This window comes from Epinephelus fuscoguttatus, linkage group LG4 (assembly GCF_011397635.1).
Source record: "Epinephelus fuscoguttatus linkage group LG4, E.fuscoguttatus.final_Chr_v1".
NCBI classification, from domain to species: domain Eukaryota; kingdom Metazoa; phylum Chordata; class Actinopteri; order Perciformes; family Serranidae; genus Epinephelus; species Epinephelus fuscoguttatus.
The window spans coordinates 42,121,744-42,145,202 of NC_064755.1; the positions used below are offsets into that span (position 1 = coordinate 42,121,744).

General features: G+C 42.7%; 2 protein-coding genes and 1 non-coding gene across 3 annotated transcripts in view; 2 read left to right on the forward strand and 1 right to left on the reverse strand.

Moving 5' to 3' along the window:
• Window positions 1–9,373, forward strand: part of eif4g2b (eukaryotic translation initiation factor 4, gamma 2b) — a 28,403-nt gene extending 19,030 nt beyond the window's left edge. Inside the window, exons 10-21 of the mRNA XM_049574941.1 lie at window positions 160–342; window positions 729–870; window positions 2,972–3,135; window positions 3,242–3,355; window positions 3,693–3,821; window positions 3,996–4,100; window positions 4,422–4,637; window positions 4,975–5,233; window positions 5,374–5,578; window positions 6,235–6,443; window positions 7,439–7,560; window positions 7,702–9,373. Of these exons, the coding sequence (XP_049430898.1) occupies window positions 160–342; window positions 729–870; window positions 2,972–3,135; window positions 3,242–3,355; window positions 3,693–3,821; window positions 3,996–4,100; window positions 4,422–4,637; window positions 4,975–5,233; window positions 5,374–5,578; window positions 6,235–6,443; window positions 7,439–7,560; window positions 7,702–7,767 (1,914 nt within the window). The 3' untranslated portion in view covers window positions 7,768–9,373. The remainder of the gene's footprint in view (window positions 1–159; window positions 343–728; window positions 871–2,971; window positions 3,136–3,241; window positions 3,356–3,692; window positions 3,822–3,995; window positions 4,101–4,421; window positions 4,638–4,974; window positions 5,234–5,373; window positions 5,579–6,234; window positions 6,444–7,438; window positions 7,561–7,701) is intronic.
• On the forward strand, window positions 3,410–3,600 carry LOC125888168 (small nucleolar RNA SNORD97). Its single transcript, XR_007449301.1, has one exon. It is a non-coding gene; the product is annotated as a small nucleolar RNA SNORD97 (small nucleolar RNA).
• A 1,139-nt stretch (window positions 9,374–10,512) lies between the features above and the next one.
• LOC125886762 (uncharacterized) lies at window positions 10,513–21,705 on the reverse strand. The gene is made up of 7 exons (XM_049573069.1): window positions 21,697–21,705; window positions 20,397–20,537; window positions 17,010–17,197; window positions 13,122–13,335; window positions 12,263–12,361; window positions 12,099–12,166; window positions 10,513–10,802 (listed from the first exon to the last, which is right to left on the reverse strand). Exons 2-7 carry the CDS (start codon window positions 20,484–20,486, stop codon window positions 10,643–10,645), a joined length of 819 nt encoding a protein of 272 aa, XP_049429026.1. The 5' UTR covers window positions 20,487–20,537; window positions 21,697–21,705; the 3' UTR covers window positions 10,513–10,642.
• Between the last annotated feature and the right edge of the window lie 1,754 nt (window positions 21,706–23,459).

The window sequence follows — 23,459 nt, forward strand, 5'->3', positions numbered from 1 at the left end:
GTTTTCATTGTTATCGCCAAATGAACATGTGCAATTAACACATCCCAAAAAGACTGCCAGAAATATGATGAATTTTAAAAAGCAATTATTTACACTGTACTGCTGTATGTTCAATCTCTGCCTGTCCTCACTCCCCTCCTCTCTCCACACTCTCTCCAGTCTTTAATGGATCAGTATTTTGGCCGTATGCGATCCTTAATGAACAACAAGGAGTTGCCCGCAAGGATCCGCTTCCTGCTGCAAGACACAGTGGAACTGCGAGAAAACAACTGGGTCCCCCGCAAGGCTTTCATCGACAACGGACCAAAGACGATTAACCAGATCCGTCAGGATGCAGTGAAAGTGAGTCTGGGGGAAATAATGGTGCTCATTGTTTAGATCGCCCACATTCAGGGATGATTAATAGTTAATGTCCAACATCAGGGGCTGAGGTCGAGGCGTGCATGCGTTCCAGGGCTCCATAAATACATGTGTAACATTATAACCTGTCACCTCACAAAGATGCAGTTTCTTTACACCAGCAGACAACTTATTGTGAACAGAGTGAGTCAGCAGTAAGTTGTCCAACAATAAAGAATGCACAGGATGTAATTAAGTTGGGGGTGTGATAATAATGATGTGGTTTAGTGTGAAGTGTGGGACTGTCTGAGTTAATATTAGAAATCCAAGTTACGTTCAGGGTCGAACTTGTAATCATGACACCAGCTCTGTTGTGTGTGTTCCTGCAGGATTTGGGTGTTTTCATCCCAGCACCCATGTCTCAGGGGATGAGGATGGACTTCTTCTTGGAAAGCCCCTTCATGCCCAACAGAATGAAGCTGGACAGGGAGACTCTCGGGGGATTGGCCGATATGTTTGGGCAGATGCCAGGTACAGGCTTTTTTCCTTCAGCGTCTAGACCTGTTTGGCCACATCTCATGTTTTCATTTCATTTTCACATCGTCAGTGTTAAAAGTGGACACACTTGTTATTCTTACAGGCATGTTAAAGCAGTGTAAAATGTTTGATTTACCTTAAAGATAAAACTGTTTTTATGATCACCTCAGGGTGGTAATTTCATAGACAGACTGGAATTGCATTGCTAGGCAACAGTTTAGGTCCATGTTTACTTCCTGTCAGCTGGAAATACAAAAGGATCCATTTAGACTGTTTATGTTGTTTGAAATGTTCTATAGACCGAATCACAGTGTCTGTTTACAATAACCTCACGGTAGAAAAACCTCACGTCACGTTAAGGCTGTGCAATTAATCGTCTGGTGATTGCGATTACAATTTTGAGGTCAAGCGATTTCAAAATTAGTGAAATCGAGGGTAAACGATTTTTGGTCACGGACGCCTTGAGATGTTATTTTGTCTTCTACGAAAGCCGTGCATGTGCAATACCGTCCCCTCCTCTCCTCTATTTGATACAGAGAGCAGAGGAGAATTGTAAACGTGCGACCATGTAGCGACAGACATTACGTGCCGTCACGTGAACATTATGTCATCACGTGCAGCGCATAATCATGATTTCAATTTTGACCAAAAATAATCGTGATTATGATTTTCCATAATCGAGCAGTCCCACGTCACATACATAAAAGGAAACAGTGCTGAGCAAACATTGCATTGTTTGTTTGTTTGTTTGTTTGGGCTGCCTAAAAAAATCAATATCAGTTTAAGTGTTCACTACATTTAGAATATTTACTCCACTTCACCATAACATCAGACAACCTTTTTCTGCCATTATTTTTAAGCTACCAGACTGCATCGACAATAACATTTTACTCCAAAGACAGTGGAGTCGCTGGTCTACAGCTGCCTGCATCAGTTTATGTGTGAGGTACAGCAGCAAAAAAGCGTATACTAAAACTGATAGAATTTAATTAGGTGGCACAATTGGGTATTATTGCAGTTTCAGTTGCAGTTTCCGTCCACAGCATTTCATTACTTAGCTCCCAGGTCAGTAGATTTGGATTATCAAAGATGCAAGTAAAGTACCAAGGTGCACAAAGTAAACACAGCAGAAGTAAAATCTGAGATTTACATCTAAACACGTTCTACATGTTAGAAAACACTTGTTAGAGACTGGAAATTATGTCGTACATTCAACAAAGGAACACTTTGCACATCTATTTCCAAACAGGTGCATAGAGGAGGGGTGAGCAAGATGCAGAAAAACTCCTACACACTGTCTAACGTGCAGAATAATGATTTTCATATTGCGATGTTTCAGTAAGTAGACCTTCATCAGGCAAATTACATAGGTCTAGTTACTGAAAGATCTCAGCAGTAAAATCATGCTAAAAGCCTGCTGGATGATTCAGTGGAGCAACTCTTAGCACTGGCCCCGCCAGTACATAGGAGTTACATAGTTTTGTACTTGTTGGAAAAAACAAATAAAAATGAGGTTGATATTTGGGCAGGTCAGCGTTCTCTGGTTTCAAATTTGATTCTGGCTCTGGTGGCTCAAACGCTCACGGCTGTGTAGTCCAATAAAGCTGCTACATGGAGCATCCATTGTAGTTCTACAATAAAAGAGTCTGCAGCTTTCCTGTGATCGGGTCTGGCTCGAGCACATTCAGCGGACACGCCCCCAGAATCTCAGAGCAGAGAATGCTGCCTACTTTTTTTCATTATTGTTTAATGTGATTTTATAGACCTCAGGACTTTTGTAATCATTCAAATTTGGCTGGTTGCTGAATAACATTTTTTTGTGGTGTGATAAACTCATTGCACAATTTTATTTTTGCTTTACCCAGACGTTTCCTACATACCTTTACAGTTACTGCTGAAATCACACAAAAAAATGAATAAGATAACAGATTTCACACATCTCCGTAATTCAGATCAGGTGTCTCCTGGAAGTGATTGTTGCTGTCAGCGTGACATCACAGTGATTCAGTCTGTATTACGCCATGTTTCTCCTGCTGGGACCTCCTCCTCTGTGCAGAATCTCTACTGACACCATCTCTGTGTGTTGTTTACTCAGGCAGTGGTATTGGAACTGGCCCGGGGGTTATTCAGGATAGGTACTCGCCCACTATGGGACGCCATCGCACCAACCCGCTCTTCAACGGCCACAGCGGCCACATCGCCCCTCCACCACAGTCACAGTTCGACATGGGGCCAAAGTCTTTTGTTAAGTCCAACCAGGTAACAGATTATTATTATTATTTTAATAAACAGTGATCGATGTTCTTCTACAGATCCTGAGGTCAGAGGTTAAGATGATCCACTCTGCTCATGTGACTTTAAACAGGTTCAGAACCAGCATTTCCTCAACCAGAACCAGAACCACTTGGCCCAGCAGCAGGTCCAGTCTAAGGACATGCCTCCACGATTCAGCAAGAAAGGACAGCTCAATGCAGATGAGGTGACATGAGCGAGCTGCAGCTGGGTCTCGGGATAAAAACAAAAACAAGTCTTCGTGCCCAGTGATTATAAAAAGACGCGTTATTCTGAGGAACACACCAGGCTACCAGTCTGTCCTCCACCTTGTGCTCTGTCTTTGATCTCCATCTCTCTTATCCTTCCTCCTCCTCCTCCTCCTCCTCCTCCTCCTCCTCTCTTCTAACTGGTAGCTGGTCCGCTGACTGCGATTATGAGATATGAGGGCATGGGATTATCTAATATGCAGATTTTGAATATTTTAAACAACATGACTAATTCTAATGTACGCTCTGTGTTTGTTACGCTTCCTGGTCACACAGATCAGCCTCAGGCCTGCTCAGTCATTCCTCCTCAACAAGAACCAGGTACCCAAGCTCCAGCCCCAGATCCCCACCATGATGCCTCCTAGTGCCCAACCCCCACGCACTCAAACCCCCCCTCTGGGACAGGTAACAGACCCTTCTCACAGTTTAACTAAACGCAAGGTTAAAAACACAAAGATTGAGAAAACAATAATTATATGACAGCAAGTGTGTGTGAAAGGCAAAAAAGACGCCCGGCCAAACCCAGTGATCACGCTGGATCTATATCTGTGTTTTAATCACATGACCTTTTTGCTTCAGCCTCCACAGCTTGGCCTGAAGACCAACCCTCCGCCCATCCAAGAGAAACCTCAGAAGACAAACAAGAAACCTCCTCCTGCCAGGGAGGAACTGCTGAAAATGACGGTAAGCAAAACAACAAATCTTTCTGTTGCAGTACTTAAATAATGGAAATACTGTGCTACAGATTTGATTGGGCACAGTTAAACAGCAAGGAGTGCAGTAGAGAGGAGCAATCAGGAATACATCCATTAAACTATTGCCACAACCTACATTTCTGTACTGGAAAAGAACTGAAAAGAGTTTCACTAAAGAACCAAACCAGAAACATAACCTCCATATCTGAGTCTTCTCAGCAGTTGAGAGCACAGATCAATTTTTTATTTTTCAAGTTTGGTGATCAGAGCGGCCACAGCTCATCTCTCTGTTCTTGAATCTCCACTTCAGGAGGCGATCGTGACTGAGTACTTGAACAGTAAGAACCTGACCGAGGCTGTGAGCGGCGTGCGAGACATGAAGGCTCCCAAGCACTTCCTGCCGGAGATGCTGAGTAAGATCATCGTGTGTTCCCTGGACCGTCCTGATGAGGACAAGGAGCACGCCAGCACTCTGATCCACACGCTCCGCACGGAGGGCCTCATCACTGGAGAGAACTTCATGCAGGTACAAACGCATCCCTCTGATATCGCACTCAAACCACACTGATGAAATATGTTTTAAATGTAACTGTGAAAATTTATAAAGTACAAAGGCATAATTGAGTCACAGAAGCAGTTATTTGTCTCTATTTGTAATTATTAATATCCAGTACAACATTTCAAGGATTTGTTTAAAGTGTGAGGAAACGAAAGTCATCTCTCCGCCTGGTTTTAACATTTTGAATGACACTGATTGGCCCGTAGACACAGCTGTAATTAACCATGACATACTTGTCACTGAAGAGCCCAGAGGGCGACGACATCATTATTCATGCGCTGACATTTCCCTCCCTCTCGTGCAGGCTTTCCTCAACGTCCTGGACCAGTGCCCTAAGATCGAGCTGGACGTTCCCCTGGTGAAGTCCTACCTGGCCCAGTTTGCGGCTCGGGCCATCATCGCAGAGCTGGTGAGCGTGGCGGAGCTGGCTCACCCCCTGGAGAACGGCACGCACTTCCCTCTCTTCCTGCTCTGCCTGCAACAGACGGCCAAGCTGAAGGACCGAGAGTGGCTCACCGACCTCTTCCAGCAGAGCAAGGTCAACATGCAGAAGATGCTCCCAGGTACAGTGCAGCTCATTGAAGTTAGCTAGTTAGTATAAACATACCAGTGGGTTAGATCTTCTCCCACTCCTCTGCTCTGATTCATCCCACTGAGGGAGCAGCTGTGACCCTCTGAGTAACTGACTCGCTCCTTTCGGCAGAAATCGATCAGAACAAGGACCGCATGCTGGAGATCCTGGAGGGGAAGGGCCTGAGCTTCCTGTTCCCGCTGCTGAAGCTGGAGAAGGAGCTGCTGAAGCAGATAAAGGCAGACCCCTCTCCTCAGTCCATCTACAAGTGGATTAAAGACAACATCTCACCCAAGCTTCACACTGATAAAGGCTTTGTCAACATCCTCATGACCAGGTAAATCTTCAGCAGGTATTTCATAAGTTTATTTTTGTGGGCCCCCAGCAGTAAACAGGAGGGCTGGGACGCCAGCTTACCGTCCCTCTACTGTTGCCGTTGGGTAAAACTGAAACTGAGAAGCCACTGCTGGTTCTGGAGTGAATGTCTGCCTGATGTTAACAGTTATAGTTAATATTTGACAGAGGGACCACTGATGAAAACTAACTACTCAGATACTGTGTTTGTTTAAATGATTAACGTACATTGTCCCTCTTAAATCAGCAAATTACAACTTAAGACTTACTTGCTGTTGACAGCAGTGTCTCAGACTAGACCTGAGTGTAGAACAAAAGATTGGAGTGCATGCAGTCAGTGTGTTCGCTCTGCATACAGTCCATGCTGTCACCAAAAAATGGGCTGCACACAGACGTCCACCCACGGGAAGATGGATTGATGATGACATTTACATCACATGAACCTTCGCTGACACATGGAAGTGGGAAATAAGAAAATTAGGTGGTTGTGTTTTTTGTACACAGACGGGAGGAGGCTGAAGTCATGGTGGATATTTTATCAGTGCAAAGGTGTATAAATTCAAACAAAGACCATTGTATTAGAAATGTTCCACATTCAGCCCTTCATGTAATCAACGTTGCCTTCTGATCCTCTCTCAGTTTCCTCCAGTACATCTCCCAGGAGCTGTGCATGGCGGAGGGCGACGAGCAGCTGGCGGCCCCCTCCAAAGAGCAGCTGGAGCAGGAGAAGCAGCTGCTGCTGGCCTTCAAGCCCGTCATGCAGAAGTTCCTGCACGACCATACTGAGCTGCAGGTCAGCGCCCTCTACGCCTTGCAGGTGCACTGCAACGCCAACACGTTCCCGAAAGGTATGGGACCCCGTAAAGTCTTGGACGGAGAGTCGTGTACAGTGTACATGTCAGCCAATAAGTCACCAAAAACTGCACTACAGAATGTTAGAGTACGGTCAGGCTAGTTTAGAAACGGTGTCGCAGTTCCCCCTGTGTCTGGGCCATGACGTGTTTTTCACTCTCACATCATTTGCTATAGGTGAGCTCTCCTTTGAATCACACAGCTGTCTCCACCGGCTCTGTGCAGGCTCATGTCTCTGCTGCAGCTCCCAAGTGTAAACTCTACCTGAAGCTTTATTTACACTTCAGGTTTATTTCTTTTGACCGGTTTGTAATGCCTCACACTCTCAGCTGGGAAACAAAATGCAGGAACTTGAGTGTATGTCACTGTTCACCCATGAACAAACACTTCCTCAGTAACCACGGATATTTACTGCCTCAGCTGCACAAAAAGTCCGGCTGCTTCTTTGCTGCTTTGAAATTTCCAGGCATGATGAAACCAGTGTAGACGGACGCTTCAGTGTCACGTGAACGTTGTCATGACATTTGCCATCTAGACTCAGGGTCCCATAGTTTATCCACCAGAGAGAGTTGACAGCGGCAAAATGTCCCGCTTCACAATTCATTTGGTAATAATTCGGCGCCAGTGATAGCCGTGGCCGAAGGCATTATGTTTGCAGGTTGTCTGTACGTGTGTCCACAAATACGCACGTCCCATGCTTGTGAGAGCCAAATCTTAAGATTGTCTCGAGGGAATTTCTTCAAATTTGGCACAAATGTACACTTGGACTCAACATTGAACTGATTAGATTTTGGCGGTCAAAGGTCAAGGTCTAACACCAGCACTGGCTAAAAGATGATCTTAATGCTCGTACAGTTTTTCTTCGAAAGGTACGTTTGTTACTCAAGCAACAACTCATGGTCGAGGTGTTTTAAGTTTCTAGTGGAGCAAAATCACTTGTTTTTTAGTGGAAACACTGACTAAAGGTTTTTAAAAACTTCTCTCCACTAAGGCATGCTGCTGCGCTACTTCGTCAACTTCTACGACATGGAGATCATTGAAGAAGAAGCCTTCCTCGCATGGAAAGAAGACATTACCCAAGAATTCCCTGGAAAAGGAAAAGCTTTATTCCAGGTACAGTGATGTCGTCACAGGGGGTGTCTGTCAAAACAAACTGCCTTTTGATTCCTGTGAGTGGATGTCCTTCGGTATTCACAATCCTCGTGTTACATCTTGGAGTTAACACGAATTTCTGCTTTGTTTTCCCTCCGTCAGGTCAACCAGTGGCTCACCTGGCTGGAGACAGCAGAGGAGGAGGAGTCAGAGGACGAAGCAGACTGAGAAACCAAGAAGAAGCAACACGGTGTAGAAGATCGACCTTCTCTCATTAGTACACTCGCCTTTCCTTTATTTAACTCCATTCTTGATTTAACCACTACCACGTGGCACTTAGCTGCTTCTGCCTCGCAAATATAAACCGAAAGCTTGTAGAGCCTCGCGTGTCATCACCTGCTCCGTGACGACGGGCCAGGGAGCATCATTTGACCTGTTGCCTGATGGATGTTTGATTTTTGGATCTGTGTCCTGATCAGCTTACATGAATTCTGCAGTCTGCAGTGGCTCAACCATGTCTCGTCGCTCAGACTCTGTTCAGTTAGTAACTTTTTTTTTTTTTTTTTCACTTTATTGCATGTTTTTCATTTCCACTCGATTTTTACTGATTTGAATTTTCCCCAGTAGGAAGCCGCTTTATTTAAGAATGCGTAGAACTTCCCTCTAAATAAGTCAAACTAGTGGTTTATGGTCACTGGTTAACAGACCATTAACAGAAGGTGTTGTCAGTGAGCTGCTTCAAGATCTTCTGGAAGGGCCCATCCTGGATTGTGTCTCCATCACACTCATGTGATCCTTAACAAACAGCAGAGGGGATCTAAGATCAGCAGACAGGCTGCAATGATATTTGTGACGTTCAGCCTTTGTTTCAGGAAGTGTGATGAACAAGGAGAGGAAGTGGGAGTGAAGCATAAACTGGCAAAACATTTAAAATGAATTAAGGTGTGTTTAGTCGACCTACGCTTACTAAAAACTGTTCTCCGCTTTTTTCTTTTTTTGAATAAAAGTGCTCTTCGTAGTCACTGATGATGAGCATCTTCCTTTTTTTGAGATTGTTTCTCTCCCGTCAGGAGTTCCCCCCCCCCTGTCATCTGTCCCTCTTTCTCATCTTTTATTCCATGAGTGGTTGCAAAACTCATGATCCTCCAAATGTTACAATATTTTAAGAAGTTGTAATCATTGGTGTGCCGCCGTAACGTTTCAAAGTTGCCTGTGTTTCTACCTCTTAGTTAGATGGGCTTTTGTTTGTTTTTTTTGTGCTGAGATGATGAAATCTAAGAAGAAGAACCTGTAGCTCAACAGACGCCTAAGTATTTGATTTAGTCCTGATTGCACAATAAAATTTATCGAAGCCGACTTTTCCTACGATGCTTCACATGGTTTACAAGTATTAATGTTTAAGAACGGAAGAGAAGCTCGTTTTTATTAATTCGACAGCTCAGCGTCCTCCCTGAGAAAACGTCCCTGCGGGCTCTCAGTTTCGTCTCGACCAGAATTCGGAGCACCAGTTTGAACGTGGCCCGTTTATTTTGAGCACTCGACATGGAGAGTGAGACCGGTGGATTTTTTAAATGTTTTTTTCTTAAATTGGCAAAGTCAGTAGATAAGATAGGAAGTAATCGCCCACCCTCCTCCTCCTCCTCCTCCTCCTCCTCCTCCTCGCTAAAAGAAGTCTAACCGCTAAATAAGAAACATCGACTTTTACCTGAGAACTGTGCTGACAAGCCATGTTTATGTATAAGGCAATGGATTTGGATCATATTGTAAGGTATTCAAAATTATTGTGCACCTCTATTGCTTTAATGTCAATAAAGTCCAGTACATGAGCACCAAAGCTACTTTTCACTTTTATTTACAGTTTGACTTTACAAAAATGTCTCACACTCTGTAACACACCTTAACGTCTGAGATGACCACGATCAGACTCTCACCCTGCTGATGTGTGAGCTCACACACCCCTACAGTGTCGGCTGTCTGTCGAAGATCTCAAGAAATTTGAGGTAACATTTTGGGGTTTTTTAGGGCTTGAATCTAATTTACCTTCTCTTCTTCACCGCACATTTTTAAAGAAACAGTGTGTCAGATTTAGGGGGATTTAGCCACATCTGGCTGTAAGGACTGCAGCTGAAACATCTCCTGGTTAGTGTTCATTGTACAGGTTTTTACAGGGAGATAAATTACCCACAGAGGTCTCTTCTCCAAAATAAACCGTCTAGGGGCTGTATTCACAAACATTCTGAGAGCACTCTCAGAGAGCTCCTAACTTAGCCTTAAATCTTTTAGTAAGGAGTCTTAGCTCAGGAGCTTTAAAGGAAAGTTCTCTGAGCGAGGACGAGACAGAAACTTTGACCTCAGTGAGGAGGTGTGGTCGACCCTGTTCTTTTAACAGATATAATTGGTTGTCATGATCTTGTGAGCCTGCAAGATATGGACCCCCAGTGGAAATGAGATGAACTGATAGTGGAAGTTTTGTCATTGTTTTATCGCTGCTGGTGGAGGGTTGAGACAGACTCAACTCATTGTTTCATTTTTCCGGATTTCCAAATATCTTCGTGTTGTGATCACATTAATTTCTGGTGTTACAGTGTCAGGCGGGAAATGTGTACATATCCCTAATAAGATCAACTGCAAACTTCCCTGCAGGATTTGATCTGAACTGTTCGACATTTCACTCTCATTCCACATTGGGGGACTATCTCTCTGACCTCTGTGTTTGCACCATTTATACTCGGCTTCAGAAACTCTTAAGCCTCTTAAAAGTCTTCCTCTCTGCTCCTAACAGTATTTCACCATGGAGCCCTTTTAAGGTCTGAGATGCTTTGAGAATAAATTTTATCTTCACAGGGGCCTAAACACTGAATAAAGCAGTTTCCCTTCATAAAAAAAGGCTGAGGAGCGGCGAACTACGGTGGCTAACGTGAAAACTTGTGCTTGCCAGTGTTTGGTTTGTCCGTTCTGGGCTACTGTAGAAACAGTGGTGCAACATGGTGAGTTTCAAGTATCTCAACTCCTCGACAACAGTCATCTCCCTCCTCTGCCTGCTGTGACGATGAAGCAGGGCCGGTTTCACCATTCTCTGCTATAACAAAACAGCAGCTGTGGACTACTCCTGGTCTGTAGGGATCCAGAAGTATTCCACCACCTTCCTGCTTCTGCGTGGAGGGGCAGAGTCAGGTCGCTCTCCTCCGAAGGCGGGCAGCTCATCAAAGTGACTCGGGCCCTGATCCCTCCCCGTGTGTGGGGCAGAGACTCTGAACATGGCCCTGAGAAAAGAGTCATTAATATCAGTGTTATTGTACATTTAAAACAACAGATCTCTTTCAGATTTTCAGTATCACCCCCTCTTTTTAGAATTTTGTTTTGCTGATATATTTAGGCCCTGACTGTAATATACTCCGTTTCATTTCCAACAAGTATCAGTGCAAACTCATTTGTGTTTTCAAAGCATCATGACTACAGTCGCTTGCCTTTCAGGCAGATTCAAAAACAAGCAGAATATCTGCAGATAATCAAAGCAATGAGCTATTAAAGATGGAAATTTCTAACATTGTGTGTTTGGATAAATCTATACTAACTCAGCACATCTGGATTTAGATATTTCCCCCATTTTCCACTGAAGAATCACCCTGGACACCGACACTGAACATGAAGTGTTTTCTAGTATTTAGTATCAAGTAAAGGCAGTCAAGCACCAGGTTTTCACTGGTTTTCTGCCTCCAACCATGTTCAACCGCCAATCTGGGGCTAGGTCGCAGGCTGAGCCAAGTGCTCCATACGTCCCTCTCCCAAGCAACACTCTCCAGCTCCTCCTGGAGGACCCCAAGGCATTCCCAGACCAGATGAGATCTATAATCCCTTCAGTGTGTTCAGGGTCTGCCCTGGGGCCTCCAACCGGTTGGATGTGACCAGGAGGATCCTGATCAGACATTAAACCACCTTAACTGATCCCCTTTGATGTGAGAGAGCAGTGGCTCTACTCCGAGCTCCCTCCATATATCTGAGCCCCTCACCCTACAGAAGAAACTCAATATGTCTGCTTTTATCCACGACCTCATTTTTTTGTCACTACCCAGAGCTCATGACCATAAGTGAGGGCTGGGACATAGATGGACCTGTAAACCAAATGTTTTGCGTTCCGGCTCAGCTCCCTCTGAACCGCGACCGACTCGTACAGCGCCCGCATCACTGCAGATGTTGAGCCAAACTGCTGATCCATCTCACGCTCCATTTTACCCTCACTTGGGAACATGACCTTGAGATACTTCGCCCAGGGCAGAAACACTCTCCCTACTACTAGTGACTTTAATCTGATCAAAACAGAATAAAACAGAATTAATACAAGACCTAAAATTTTGCCATGGTCAGTTGAAAATCACCTTTTAAATAATGTGAAGGCTTAAATTCTCCTCCCGAACTTAGACCATTGTTTCAGCTTATCAGAAATATAAAACTCTTTGGATAATAGTGCCAAAGTGTTCATTGACATTCTGGGAGTACACCTGAGAACATGGTGAGTGATGATGGCTGTGTTTAGAGCCCTCTGGTGGCCACATCTTTACCTGGTTGAACTCCTCTCGGGCTCTTCAGGACTGGACTCAGAGGTGGAGATATACACAGGGTCTCCTTCCTGAACAACATCACATGACATAAGAAATGTTCACTTTTCTTTCTTTTTCTTAACTCTTATTTCATGTAATTTTTTGCTGCTCTAGAGTCGTCTCACCGTAAAATTTCTTGGGGTGCCGTCTTGATTTTTGAGAATTTTAACCCTCTGATCACTTTCTGTCATACAGAGGAAATAACTCTTGATGTTGGCCTGACACTGTTGGAAAAAACAAACAGTTAAGGTCACATCTGAAATGTAATGAACAGATACTTAGGTTAATTGGGTTTTAAGAGAAGAAATGTCCGTTTGCACAGAACACACTTGTAATTCATTGTTCCTGTATGTCAGTCACCCTTATTGAGTATTAGTCTTTGCAAACAGATCTGCTGTGAGCTGACGTGTCTATCACACTGCAACACTGTTGTAATGACAGTGAAGCCCTGAAGTCATGTTTACTTTGGTGTGAATTGGAGCACAATTCAAATCACTTCAACAGAGAGAACACCATGAACGACAACTTTACTGTTTCCTTCAGAGAACACTCGTGTATGATGATGATGATGATGATGGTAGTGAGGTGTGATGAACAGGAATGGCTGTCCTGGATGTTTTCTTACTGGTTCGTTCTGCCTGAGAGCCATCAGGTCCTCCTGCGCTCTGAACCGGCTAACTCCTGGTGCATTTTTGTGTTTGTTGTAAAGTTCTTTGCCATACTATAGAAAAGGTGCTGAGTATATAAATTAAATGGAATTATTGTTTATTTGTATAACTTTAACATTGTGAGTAGTTCTAAGTAGCTCTTGACTGTTCTGCCTTTTTTTCCAAGTAGATTTGCTACAGCAAACTGTTTAACATCTCACATGCTCAGCTGAAGTTTTGTGTACCCCAGGGCTTTATCCTAGGTCCTATTTAGTTTCCCCTATCAGCGGTAGTGAAGTGTGATAAACAGGAATGGCTGTCATGGATGTTGTCTTACTGCCTTGTTCTGCCTCAGAGCCTTCAGGTCGTCCTGAGCTCTGAATCTGTCGGCTAAATCCTGGTGCCTCTCCCTCCAGCTCAGGCACTCGGCCGTCCTCTCCTGCCTCTCCTTCTCAGCCACACGCCTCTCGGCCTCGGCCTCCCGTTGAGCCTGGTTGGCCTTTTTGCTCTCCTCCTCTGACGTCATCGCTCTGCGCCTTGAATCCATCTCACTGTGAACAAAAGACTGAAATTACATCCTAAAATATCTTTTTTTATCGCTGCACTACAAAGAATTTTCTTTGATTCTATTTTCTACATAGTTCGACAAATTCACTTTTATTTTTATCAATATATTTGGGTTTAACCGTACTTATACCTTTTCATTTCCAACAAACTTAAGTGCAAACACATTTTGTGTTGTAAGAGCGCTGTGTGCGTCATGACTACATTTGCTTACCTGAAAAATAAAAATCCGTCATCTAACTTTCACACTGATACAAAAACAGGCAAAATATTAAATCAAAGCAACAAGCGATTAAAGATGGAAATGTCTTTGGTGTACCTGTGCCACCCACTAACACAGTGTGTTTGGATAAATCTAAACTAACTAAGCACATCTGGATTCAGGATCGTCCCCCCAGTTTCCCTTTAAAGAACCGCCCGACTCCACTGACAATGAACGTGAAGAAATGTGATTTAATGGGTTATTACTTTAAGGTAATGTTTAAATTCCACCTTAAATCTTGTGTAACTTGTCCTAGTATCAAACAGCCTTTTCATTAATCTCTATAAAAGATAATTAAAAAGAACAGTTTCTACTGTTTTCTCCTCCTCTACCGCCTCCTGTTAATTCTTATTCTTCACTCCCCTCAGCTCCTTTGCCTTTCTCTCAGCTCCTGCGTCCTCCAGTCAAGCTCTGATTGTTCCTCTGCTTTCCCATATACAGTATACGTACAGTATGTAGCACTGAAGCAACATGATAATTTAATATCTCAGCTGATCTCATAAACCAGTGGCTTTAATTATGCTCAAAGAGCTGAAATGTGAAAGGTCATAAATGTTACAGCAGCTGTGAAACTGACCTTCATCATTCAAGCAGAAATGTCTTTTGTCCACCACGTCTGACCGAAAACAACCAATGAGTGCCAAGAAGTCTCTGACACACTGCTCGTGAACTGCGGTCAGACTCAAACTGCAGCAAATCATCTTATCTAATATTCTAAGGTCACAGTTTATGCAGGAGAAATTACGCCCTCTCTGACTGAAAAATGTGACAGAAGTACTAAAACAGTTAATGAATGATGCAGCACAGGGCAGCCCCAAAATACCACAACAAAATGTATTTAAATTAAATTGTCTAAAAGACTTAAAAACATAAGAAATCATTCAGAGTACCATGATGCTGGACTCTCCTCCTCTCGTTAATGATTTCTTCTTGTGGTGATTCTCTGTTCAGTTCCATACAGTAGTAGTTGAGTCTTGATTTATTGCTTCCTGTAGGCGGAGTATGTTCCCACCATAATCTTCGTTGATAAGGGGCTAGTCAGGTTTGACATTTAACCTCACTGCTTAGCTCTTCCTGTTTTTAAACCTGGGTGACACTGTGAACTTTAAACATCCCTCCTCTGACCCCACCGTTCTAACTTTCCTTCTTAAGGAAGTATTCATCACTACTGGTCATACATTCTGTTTATTCTCAGCACTTTTAGGAGTTTTAAATGATTTTCAAATTAACGCAGCTGCAGCTGAATCATTCATCCAAGTACTGCTGTAATGCAACAGCCTGATTTCACACAACTGATAGTTTACATATTACATATTACTAATAATGGTTTATTAGTTTAAATTGTAATGTGTAGACTTTAACACCAGTGGATCTCGACTGGTACGCCTTTTCATTTTTTTGCATGTAGATACATGCTACAGCAAAGAGTGTAGAGTCTCACATGTTCAGTTGAAATTTGGTGTAAACCAGGGCTCTGTCCTCGGTCTTATTTAGTTTAGAGCACACTGATCTTGTGAAGTGTTGTCTCTCTAAGGATATTTTTTTATCTTTGTTGTGCAGATAAAACACAGTTGTCTCTTTCTTTCACATTACCACTCCAGATGAGTGGTAATGTTGTTTTGTGTCCTCTGGATGTGTAATTTGGCAACTGTTTACTAACTAGTAAGTTAACCATGACAACATCATAAGCTGAAGTTTTGATTTGGCTGTGAATCTGGCAGCAAGTACATTTTATATCCCTCCTTCTTTACTAAATATTAATTAATGCAGCTTTAACAGTGGACAGTGTAATGCCTGTCTACTGTTTAACATGAACAACCTCAAAGACCTTTTCTGACCAATAATGTGACTGACTGTTGATTTTAAACAACATATCAAAAACATTTTTAGTCTTTGCTAAAATACAAAATGTGTTCTCTTTGTTTTGTTTAGTGGCCTGCAAAGCTGCAGATTACTGTTAGAGACCAACAAACAACAAAACTGGTTGTGTTTTTGTTGATTTTTTTATGCTCCGTGTGTTGTTTCGTGGCGACCCATCTGTGTTTCAGTGGCTTTTAAGGCTGCAAATGTGGGTGTTTAGTAGCAACCTGTCTGTCTTTATTCAGCCACTATTTAGGTTCCAAATGTGGGTGTTTAGTAGCAACCTGTCTGTCTTTATTCAGCCGCTATTTAGGTTCCAAACGTGGGTGTTTAGTAGCAACCTGTCTGTCTTTATTCAGCCGCTATTTAGGTTCCAAACGTGGGTGTTTAGTAGCAACCTGTCTGTCTTTATTCAGCCGCTATTTAGGTTCCAAACGTGGGTGTTTAGTAGCAACCTGTCTGTCTTTATTCAGCCGCTATTTAGGTTCCAAATGTGGGTGTTTATTAGCAACCTGTCTGTCTTTATTCAGCCGCTATTTAGGTTCCAAACGTGGGTGTTTTGTAGCGATTTGTCTGTTTGTTTTTTTAGTGGCTTCTAAGGATCCACACATGGATGTCTTTTAGCAACTTGCCTGTGTTTTCCAGTGGCTTTTTAGGCTACAAATGTGTGTGGGCTCCAAACACGGGTGTTTTGTAGCAACCTGCCTTTGTTGTTCCGCAACTTCTTAGGTTCCCTATGTGGGTGTTTTGTAGCGACTCGTTACTGTGTTTTTTTTAGTGGCTTTTAGGCTCCAAACTTGGGTGTTTTGTAGCGATCCATCTGTGTTTTTCAGCAGCTGTTTAGGCTACAAATGTGGGTGTTTAGTAGCAACCTGTCTGTCTTTATTCAGCTGCTATTTAGGTTCCAAATGTGGGTGTTTAGTAGCAACCTGTCTGTGTTTTTCAGCAGCTTTTTGGTTTCCAAACGTGGGTGTTTTGAGGAGATTTGTCTGTTTTTCAGTGGCTTTTAAGGCTGCAAATGTGGGTGTTTCGTAGCAACCTGTCTGTCTTTATTCAGCTGCTATTTAGGTTCCAAACATGGGTGTTTTGTAGTGATTTGTCTGTTTTTTTAGTGGCTTTTAAGGCTCCAAACATGGATGTCTTGTAGCAACTTGTCTGTGTTTTCCAGTGGCTTTTTAGGCTACAAATGTGTGTGGGCTCCAAACACAGGTGTTTTGTAGCAACCTGCCTTTGTTGTTCCGCAACTTCTTAGGCTCCCTGTGTGGGTGTTTTGTAGTGACTCATTACTGTGCTTTTTAGTGGCTTTTAGTCTCCAAACTTGGGTGTTTTGTAGCGACCCATCTGTGTTTTTCAGCAGCTTTTTAGGCTACAAATGTATGTGTTTTGTATAAACTTGTCAGGGAGGGATAGTGTCAAGAAAAGCAGTTGTTTTTTACAGACATTGCTGCGTTTTCTGCTGAGATAGTGGCATTAAAAGTCCCCCAGATGTCCTAAAGTGTATTTTATGTACACAGCCAGGTGCCTGTTAAATCTACCCACCTCTGTTTAATTTGGACATTTTCCTCGGTGATCTGTCTCAGCTTGTGTCGGAGATTGTCTCTGTCCTCCTCCAGGCTCCTGTTCTCCTGCAGCAGGGCCTGTTTCTCCCCAGACACTCGGTCCAGCTTCAGCTTGGTTTCAAAGTAATTCTTTTCTGTTTGTGCCAGTAAAAGCTGCAGATCAGTGTGCTACAGAAGGAAAGAGCAGATACCAAATTAATGTCACGGGTCATAACTGAGTCGACTCAGTACACTAATAATGTTACATCCTGTTCTTGCCCTGAGTCATTGAGGGGATATTGATGCCGGTAACAGAGAAGGGAAACCCCATCACAAAACTGAGCTAAAAAAAATTCCACATTAATCTAGTTAAAGAGATGCCATCTAAGGTTTATTGCTCCGCTCACCAGTGCATAATCAGGGAAATAATGATGATTTATTTGTTATGTGTTCCCTCTCACCCCATGATCTGGAGACAGTCATGGGTTTCTCACCATATTACCATGTCCTGTTATTTAACTGGCTTCAAGGGTGGTGGAGAAATTATTTTAAAAGCATTTTTATTTGTTTTTTTCTGAAATTCAGTGAGGTGGCCCTGTGTTACATTGAAGACCTTTTAACCCTCAGGTCTCATCTGACCTCTTACCTAAAGCTGTTGGCTGTTATGCTTCTTGATTCTCAACAGTCTCCCAAAACTTATTATGACGCACGTTTCCACAACTGAAACATGTTTTTAGCTGCAACCAGCAGCTCAAAAACTCACTCTGTCCCTACCCTTGGGCAGCCGCAGTTTTTTAGCCTGGTGAAAAAAAACAACAACAACAACAAAGCGTTAAGCCGAAAGCCTTATCTATAGCTGGGCTCATAACACTGTTGATGAGTGTCACTACACATAAATGACCTATTTTTGACAAAAAAGTGTCACACGTCTGCAGACTTTGGTAACGTAGCAGACAAAGTCAAAGTTTGTTGCCTGTGTGATCGGTAGCATTATTACCCTCACCATGGAGACACTATCGTCTGTCAGCAGCAGCTCCTGCAGAGCTGAGAGGACAGAGACCAGTCAAACTGCTGTCACCAGGCTGACTGACAGCAGACATTACTGAACCAAAATAGTTTCCATGTCAGCTCCATGGTAAGAAACCAACAGTGTTTGTATTCATTGATTCATTGATTTTACTTCACAGTCCACTGCAGCGAGTGAGGGGAATCTGCCGCTCACAGAGAGACAGGGAGCTGGTCAATCGATGAATATAAGGTTAGCAAGATAAACACGTACAGAGGGATACTGATGTGATTTAAACATCCGTCTGTGCAGATTACTATTCACTGAACATGACAGAAACAGACTGAAGAATAACGCAAGAGATCTGGTTCGCATGGAGATGACTGAAACCTGTTCAGAGCATACATTAAAAAAGCTGCGTTGCTCTTTGATTTTTGTTGAATGACACCCTTCAAACATGTTGAGCACCCAACCATGAATCAGGCTTTAGTCTGTCTCTCAGTGATTACCAACATTTCTCACATCTGTGCGTGGCATTCAAGATAATTTGTTCCAACTGAAGACATAAATCTTTTTTTAAAAAAAGGATCACAAAGACATCGTTTTATTTTTAGAATAGGTAAAGACCTGAATGAGCTGGGCACTGTATTTTTTAAAAAACATTCAAACAGCAGGAAGCAATGTATTTGTTGGGATGTAATAATACACATTTAGTATTCAGTGTTTCAGATATAATGTAGTTTGTTTTAACAGGTATTTGTCATGCACTTGATTAAAATTGCATTTAAGAATAAACTATTTTACTATTTTATTCTAAGAATCAAGAAAACTTTTGCATGACATTTTTTTATTAATATCATTTGTGATTTTCAGACTTTTATTTTCAGTGTTTCGTATTTCTTCATTCCACAACTCCTGCTCCTCTACAGCCACTGACGGAGCAGCGTATACGTTACCTGCTGTACTACAGTTACACTAATTACTGCCTCTAATGATCTCTGCTCTGATGCTGACAGGTTGTCTAAAGGTGAGTGTGCAGATCAGCTGACAATATCTGGGTCAAACTGTGAACCTCTTTTTTAAGCTGCTGCAGTTCTTCACTCAGGCGGCTCCTGTCGGCCTGCGCTGCCTCTTTGTCCCGCTGACAGCCGAGGGCCCGAGCCTCAGCCAGGGCCAGGCTCTTCTCCGCCTCCCCCCTGGACTCCTCCGCCTCATCTGCAGCTCGTGAGCACAGCGTGGCCCTCTGCTGGCTCTGATACACCCTCTGCTTCAGCTGACGGGGGTCACAGAGAGAGGCCAGTGTTAAGTGTGGCGACGGGGTCAAACTGTCGAGGATGGCCTTTGTTTCTACTGTAACACGACTCTGAACACAGTCAGCGACTATGTGGCATGAATGGACGGAGGTTAATGGTACTACTTGAAACTACTTAATACATTTGTGTAAAATCATTCCCATCATATGAGACTAAATACAATCAGAAAATGTTTTGATGTAAATCAGATGCTGCCTTCTTCTCATATTAAAGGGACATTCCATCTATTTTTACACCAAGTCAGTTTATCAGTCAGCCTGTGAAAGCAGTGCAACATCTTTATAACAGATTCATGTGTTAGCAGGCATCATAAAGAAGCTATTAGTTGCATTATGGGGAATGTAGGACCCAGTGTTTTTGAGTTTGACTCGTGCAAACTAAAATCAGGATATCTCGGCCTCTTCTGCAGCTATATTCTTCACTCACTTTTTAATTAAACAGCCTCAGCCTGTTCTTGTCCCCATGTCATCAAATACCGATCCTCTGTCACGCCACTCAGTGTGTGATACCGACACCAAAGGCTCCCTTTAGCGCTTGTATGATTTGCTCAGAGCTTTCAGCTAACTCTCATGTAAACCCATCCTTGGCAGTACTTGACACTGGGAGGAACTGACATAGTAAAAAGAGCAAGAAAGTCCATGTAGGGTGGGAGGAGGCGCAGGTGGATGGGTCAAACAAACCCAGACTATCAGATTCAGATTTCTTTACTGTCATTGTGCAAACATGCAACAAAATTCAGGTTCACTCAGGGACCGGGCTCAAATATAAAAATAAGTAATAAATAGAAATAAAATAGTAATATACACATAACATAAGTTTTTGTACTTAATGTGTTTTAGTGAGTTCACGTCAGACCTGAGCTTAACTGTGACCATTTTACAGCATTAAACAGGTGTTACAATGTGTTTCAACTGTGTGTCACAAAGAAACCCTGAAATGCGCCCTCTGCATCCCTGTGAGACGCTGAGGGATGAGAACACGTCTCTTTCTCAGTGCTCAGGAGATTCATGCCTTTATTTCTCATCTCTTGTTTGACACAGTGTTTTAAAACCATGTCTAGAGTTTGTACCTCTTTGACTTGCGCCTGCAGCTCCTGGTTCAGGTTCCTGAGGTTCCTCATGGTCAGCTCGTTCTCTGTGCGCATCACAATCCGCTCCATGTGGATCTCGTTGGTTAAGTACTTGTTTTCTTTTCTCAGATCTTCACATTCCTGAGGACAGTTTACATTCACACTAACTGATGGAGGAAATTCCTCATTTCAACCATCAATTAACATTTTTCACACTTACCAAAGCAAATGAACCATTTTTATTCTTAACACCCACCCTCACCATCACTTTTATCATTTTGGGTTTAATGTAGTTTTATAACTAGGTTCGGGAACAAAGACCACGCCTCAAACACATCCCATTTTCGCCCAACAGTATTTAAGCACACCTGATGCATTCTCTTTCCCTTCGACACATTTCTCACATCCCACCCACCTAATCCCATCTTGCCTCTTACATCTTTTTCTCTGCTCCCTTCTGCATACAGGAACCAGTGGGGGCTTTATCCGAAACCGAGCTCACGAAGAGACAACTCCCCCACTCAGTCTCACTCCCAGGATCCCTCCTGTGTTCCTGCCTCTAACTCAACACGTTCATCACCGTGCTCGCCTGCTACCCTTCATCCATCATCCCTCAACCCTTCATCCCACATCCCTCAACCCTTCATCCCGAAATCCCTCATCCCTCCATCCCTCATCCTTTCGACCCTCAACCCTTCATCCCTAAACCCCTCATCCGTCCATCCCTCATCCCTTAATCCTTCATCCCTCATCCCTTCATCCATTCGACCCTCAGCCCCTCATTTCTCATCCACTCGACCCTCAACTCTTCATCCCTTCATCCCTAAACCCCTCATCCCTCATCCATTCGACCCTCAACCCTTCATTTCTCATCCACTCGACCCTCAACCCTTCATCCCTCATCCCTTCATCCCTAAACCCCTCATCCCTCCATCCCTTCATCCTTTCGACCCTCAACCCCTCATTTCTCATCCACTCGACCCTCAACCCTTCATCCCTCATCCCTTCATCCCACATTCCTCATCCTTTCGACCCTCAACCCTTCATCCCTCATCCCTTAATCCTTTCGACCCTCAACCCCTCATCCCTCATCCACTCGACCCTCAACCCTTCATCCCTCATCCCGTCATCCCTCATCCCAAATCCCTCAACCCCTGATCCCTCATCCCTTCCTCCCTCATCCCTCAACCCTTCATCCCTCATCCCTTTATCCTTTCGACCCTCATCCACTCGACCCTCAACCCTTCATCCCATAATTCATCATATGCAATAAATCACCAGTTACCACAGTTACAGTTACCTTGGTTGTCCCTCCACTGGCTGTTCACACTTGTTGGCTTAGTAACTGTAGAAAACTTCCACTGATCCTTTTTAGTAACTGGGGATAGCTGCTGATAGCTACCAATAAAAAAACAAAAGGACTATTCTCTTCCTGTTTTGGTGGCACAGGGATCGATGCACTTCCCTTTGTGCCACATATCGAGCCTTCTCGTACCCATTAACAGACAGAATTGCACAGTGAAAGCGAGACTTACAGACAGCAGGCCCATACAGAATCTGTGCCTGCAGATTTTAGGAATGTAGCTGCTGCTTGTAAAACTCAGAATGTCGTCACTGTCTCCTCCAACTCCTCGTGCATGTGTGTGACAGGCGTGTGTTGTATTCAGTCAGCATTAAAATCAAAGTCAGTTGTGTCGTGAGAAGAAATGTCAAAAATCTGATTTACTGTTTACAGATTGTTAATGGGTTAATGTTTGTGTGTGTGCTGCATATTGAACCCTCCATTTTAACACCCATGTGTCTCACAGTTTGTTAACTGACTTTTCCAACTAATATTTAAATTTTTTTGTAAGGATTCAGGATTGAATCAAATTTCTGAATCAAAATTTCTACTAAAATCTACTCTGTAGTTCTTTTCCCCTGCTTGAGGTGATTTTAGGTTTTAATGTGTTGTGTGAGATTATTTTGTACGGAAGCGTATTGCATTCACTTGACAAATAAAAAAGTCCTGTTTTTCTGAGTATTTTTTTTCTGTTTTTTGGAGTAATTCATTTATTTTTCTGTTTTTTTGGTGTAATATTTTCTGTTGTTCAGGGTATTTTTTTCTGTTTTTTTTTTTTGTGGTAATTTTGAAAAAAAAAATCCTGAACGAGGAGACGAGATACTTCAAAATCTCGCGTGAAGCTCCCACCTGGCACCTGCAAGTGACCAGTGCCTGCGTACAGTCGACAAACTAATGATAACACCATCTACATGACTTAAAGACAAGAGTATCTCCCGGTGTCTCAGATCCAAAACAGAGTGAAACTGGATTAAACTAAACAAGCGGGTCATGTTTGCTTCCATTGTATCGAGCTCTCAAGAAAGGAATGAAAGCGTCTGTTGTTCTATTGCTCTCTTAACTCAGAAAACAGAAAAAATTACACAGAAAAACAGAAAAATAAAAAAATTACTCAGAGAAACAGAAAAAATTACTCAATAAAACAGATTTTTTTTTATTTGTCAAGTGAATGCAATACACTTCCATAATTTTGTTCAAAAAATATTGTTATCAAAATTATATATTATAAATGAATATTGTCGATCACATTATGAGTAACAGAAAAACATTCTGCAGATTTTCATTTTGGATTGCTGCTGAAAACAGTTAAAAAAAATCATAGAGTCTGTCTGGGCCTGATTATAGGGAACCTATCTAAACACTGAAGGTGTCATTATCTCACAGACATTATACTGTGCAGTCAACTTATAATAATTAATATAATTCACTTCATAAGTTAAAGCGAAAAATTTCTCTGTTTCATTTTTGACTTTGGAAATTGCAGTTAAATAAATTTAGGTAGTTGAGAAATAAAATTTCACTGTAAGGTCCATTTAGTAACTGTTCAAGAGCTTTTGATTATTCTGCATGGTCTTCATCAGCAGATGTAGTTTACATTTGAGATTTGACATTTAAGGTCAAAGGTCACTGTGACATCACAAAACATGTTTTTATGACAAAACTTGACACAAATGTCTAACAGGACAAAATGATGAAGGTCAAAAGGTCAAAGGTCAGCTTGA

Excerpts from the sequence above, each read along its gene's own strand:
- LOC125886762 (XM_049573069.1), bottom strand. The coding sequence starts at position 20,486 with ATGGAGCGGATTGTGATGCGCACAGAGAACGAGCTGACCATGAGGAAC. Across the intron at positions 17,198-20,396 it reads TGCAGGCGCAAGTCAAAGAG|CACACTGATCTGCAGCTTTT; the intron begins GTACAAACTCTA and ends TTCCTTCTGTAG. Across the intron at positions 12,167-12,262 it reads GCACCCCAAGAAATTTTACG|GAAGGAGACCCTGTGTATAT; the intron begins GTGAGACGACTC and ends GATGTTGTTCAG.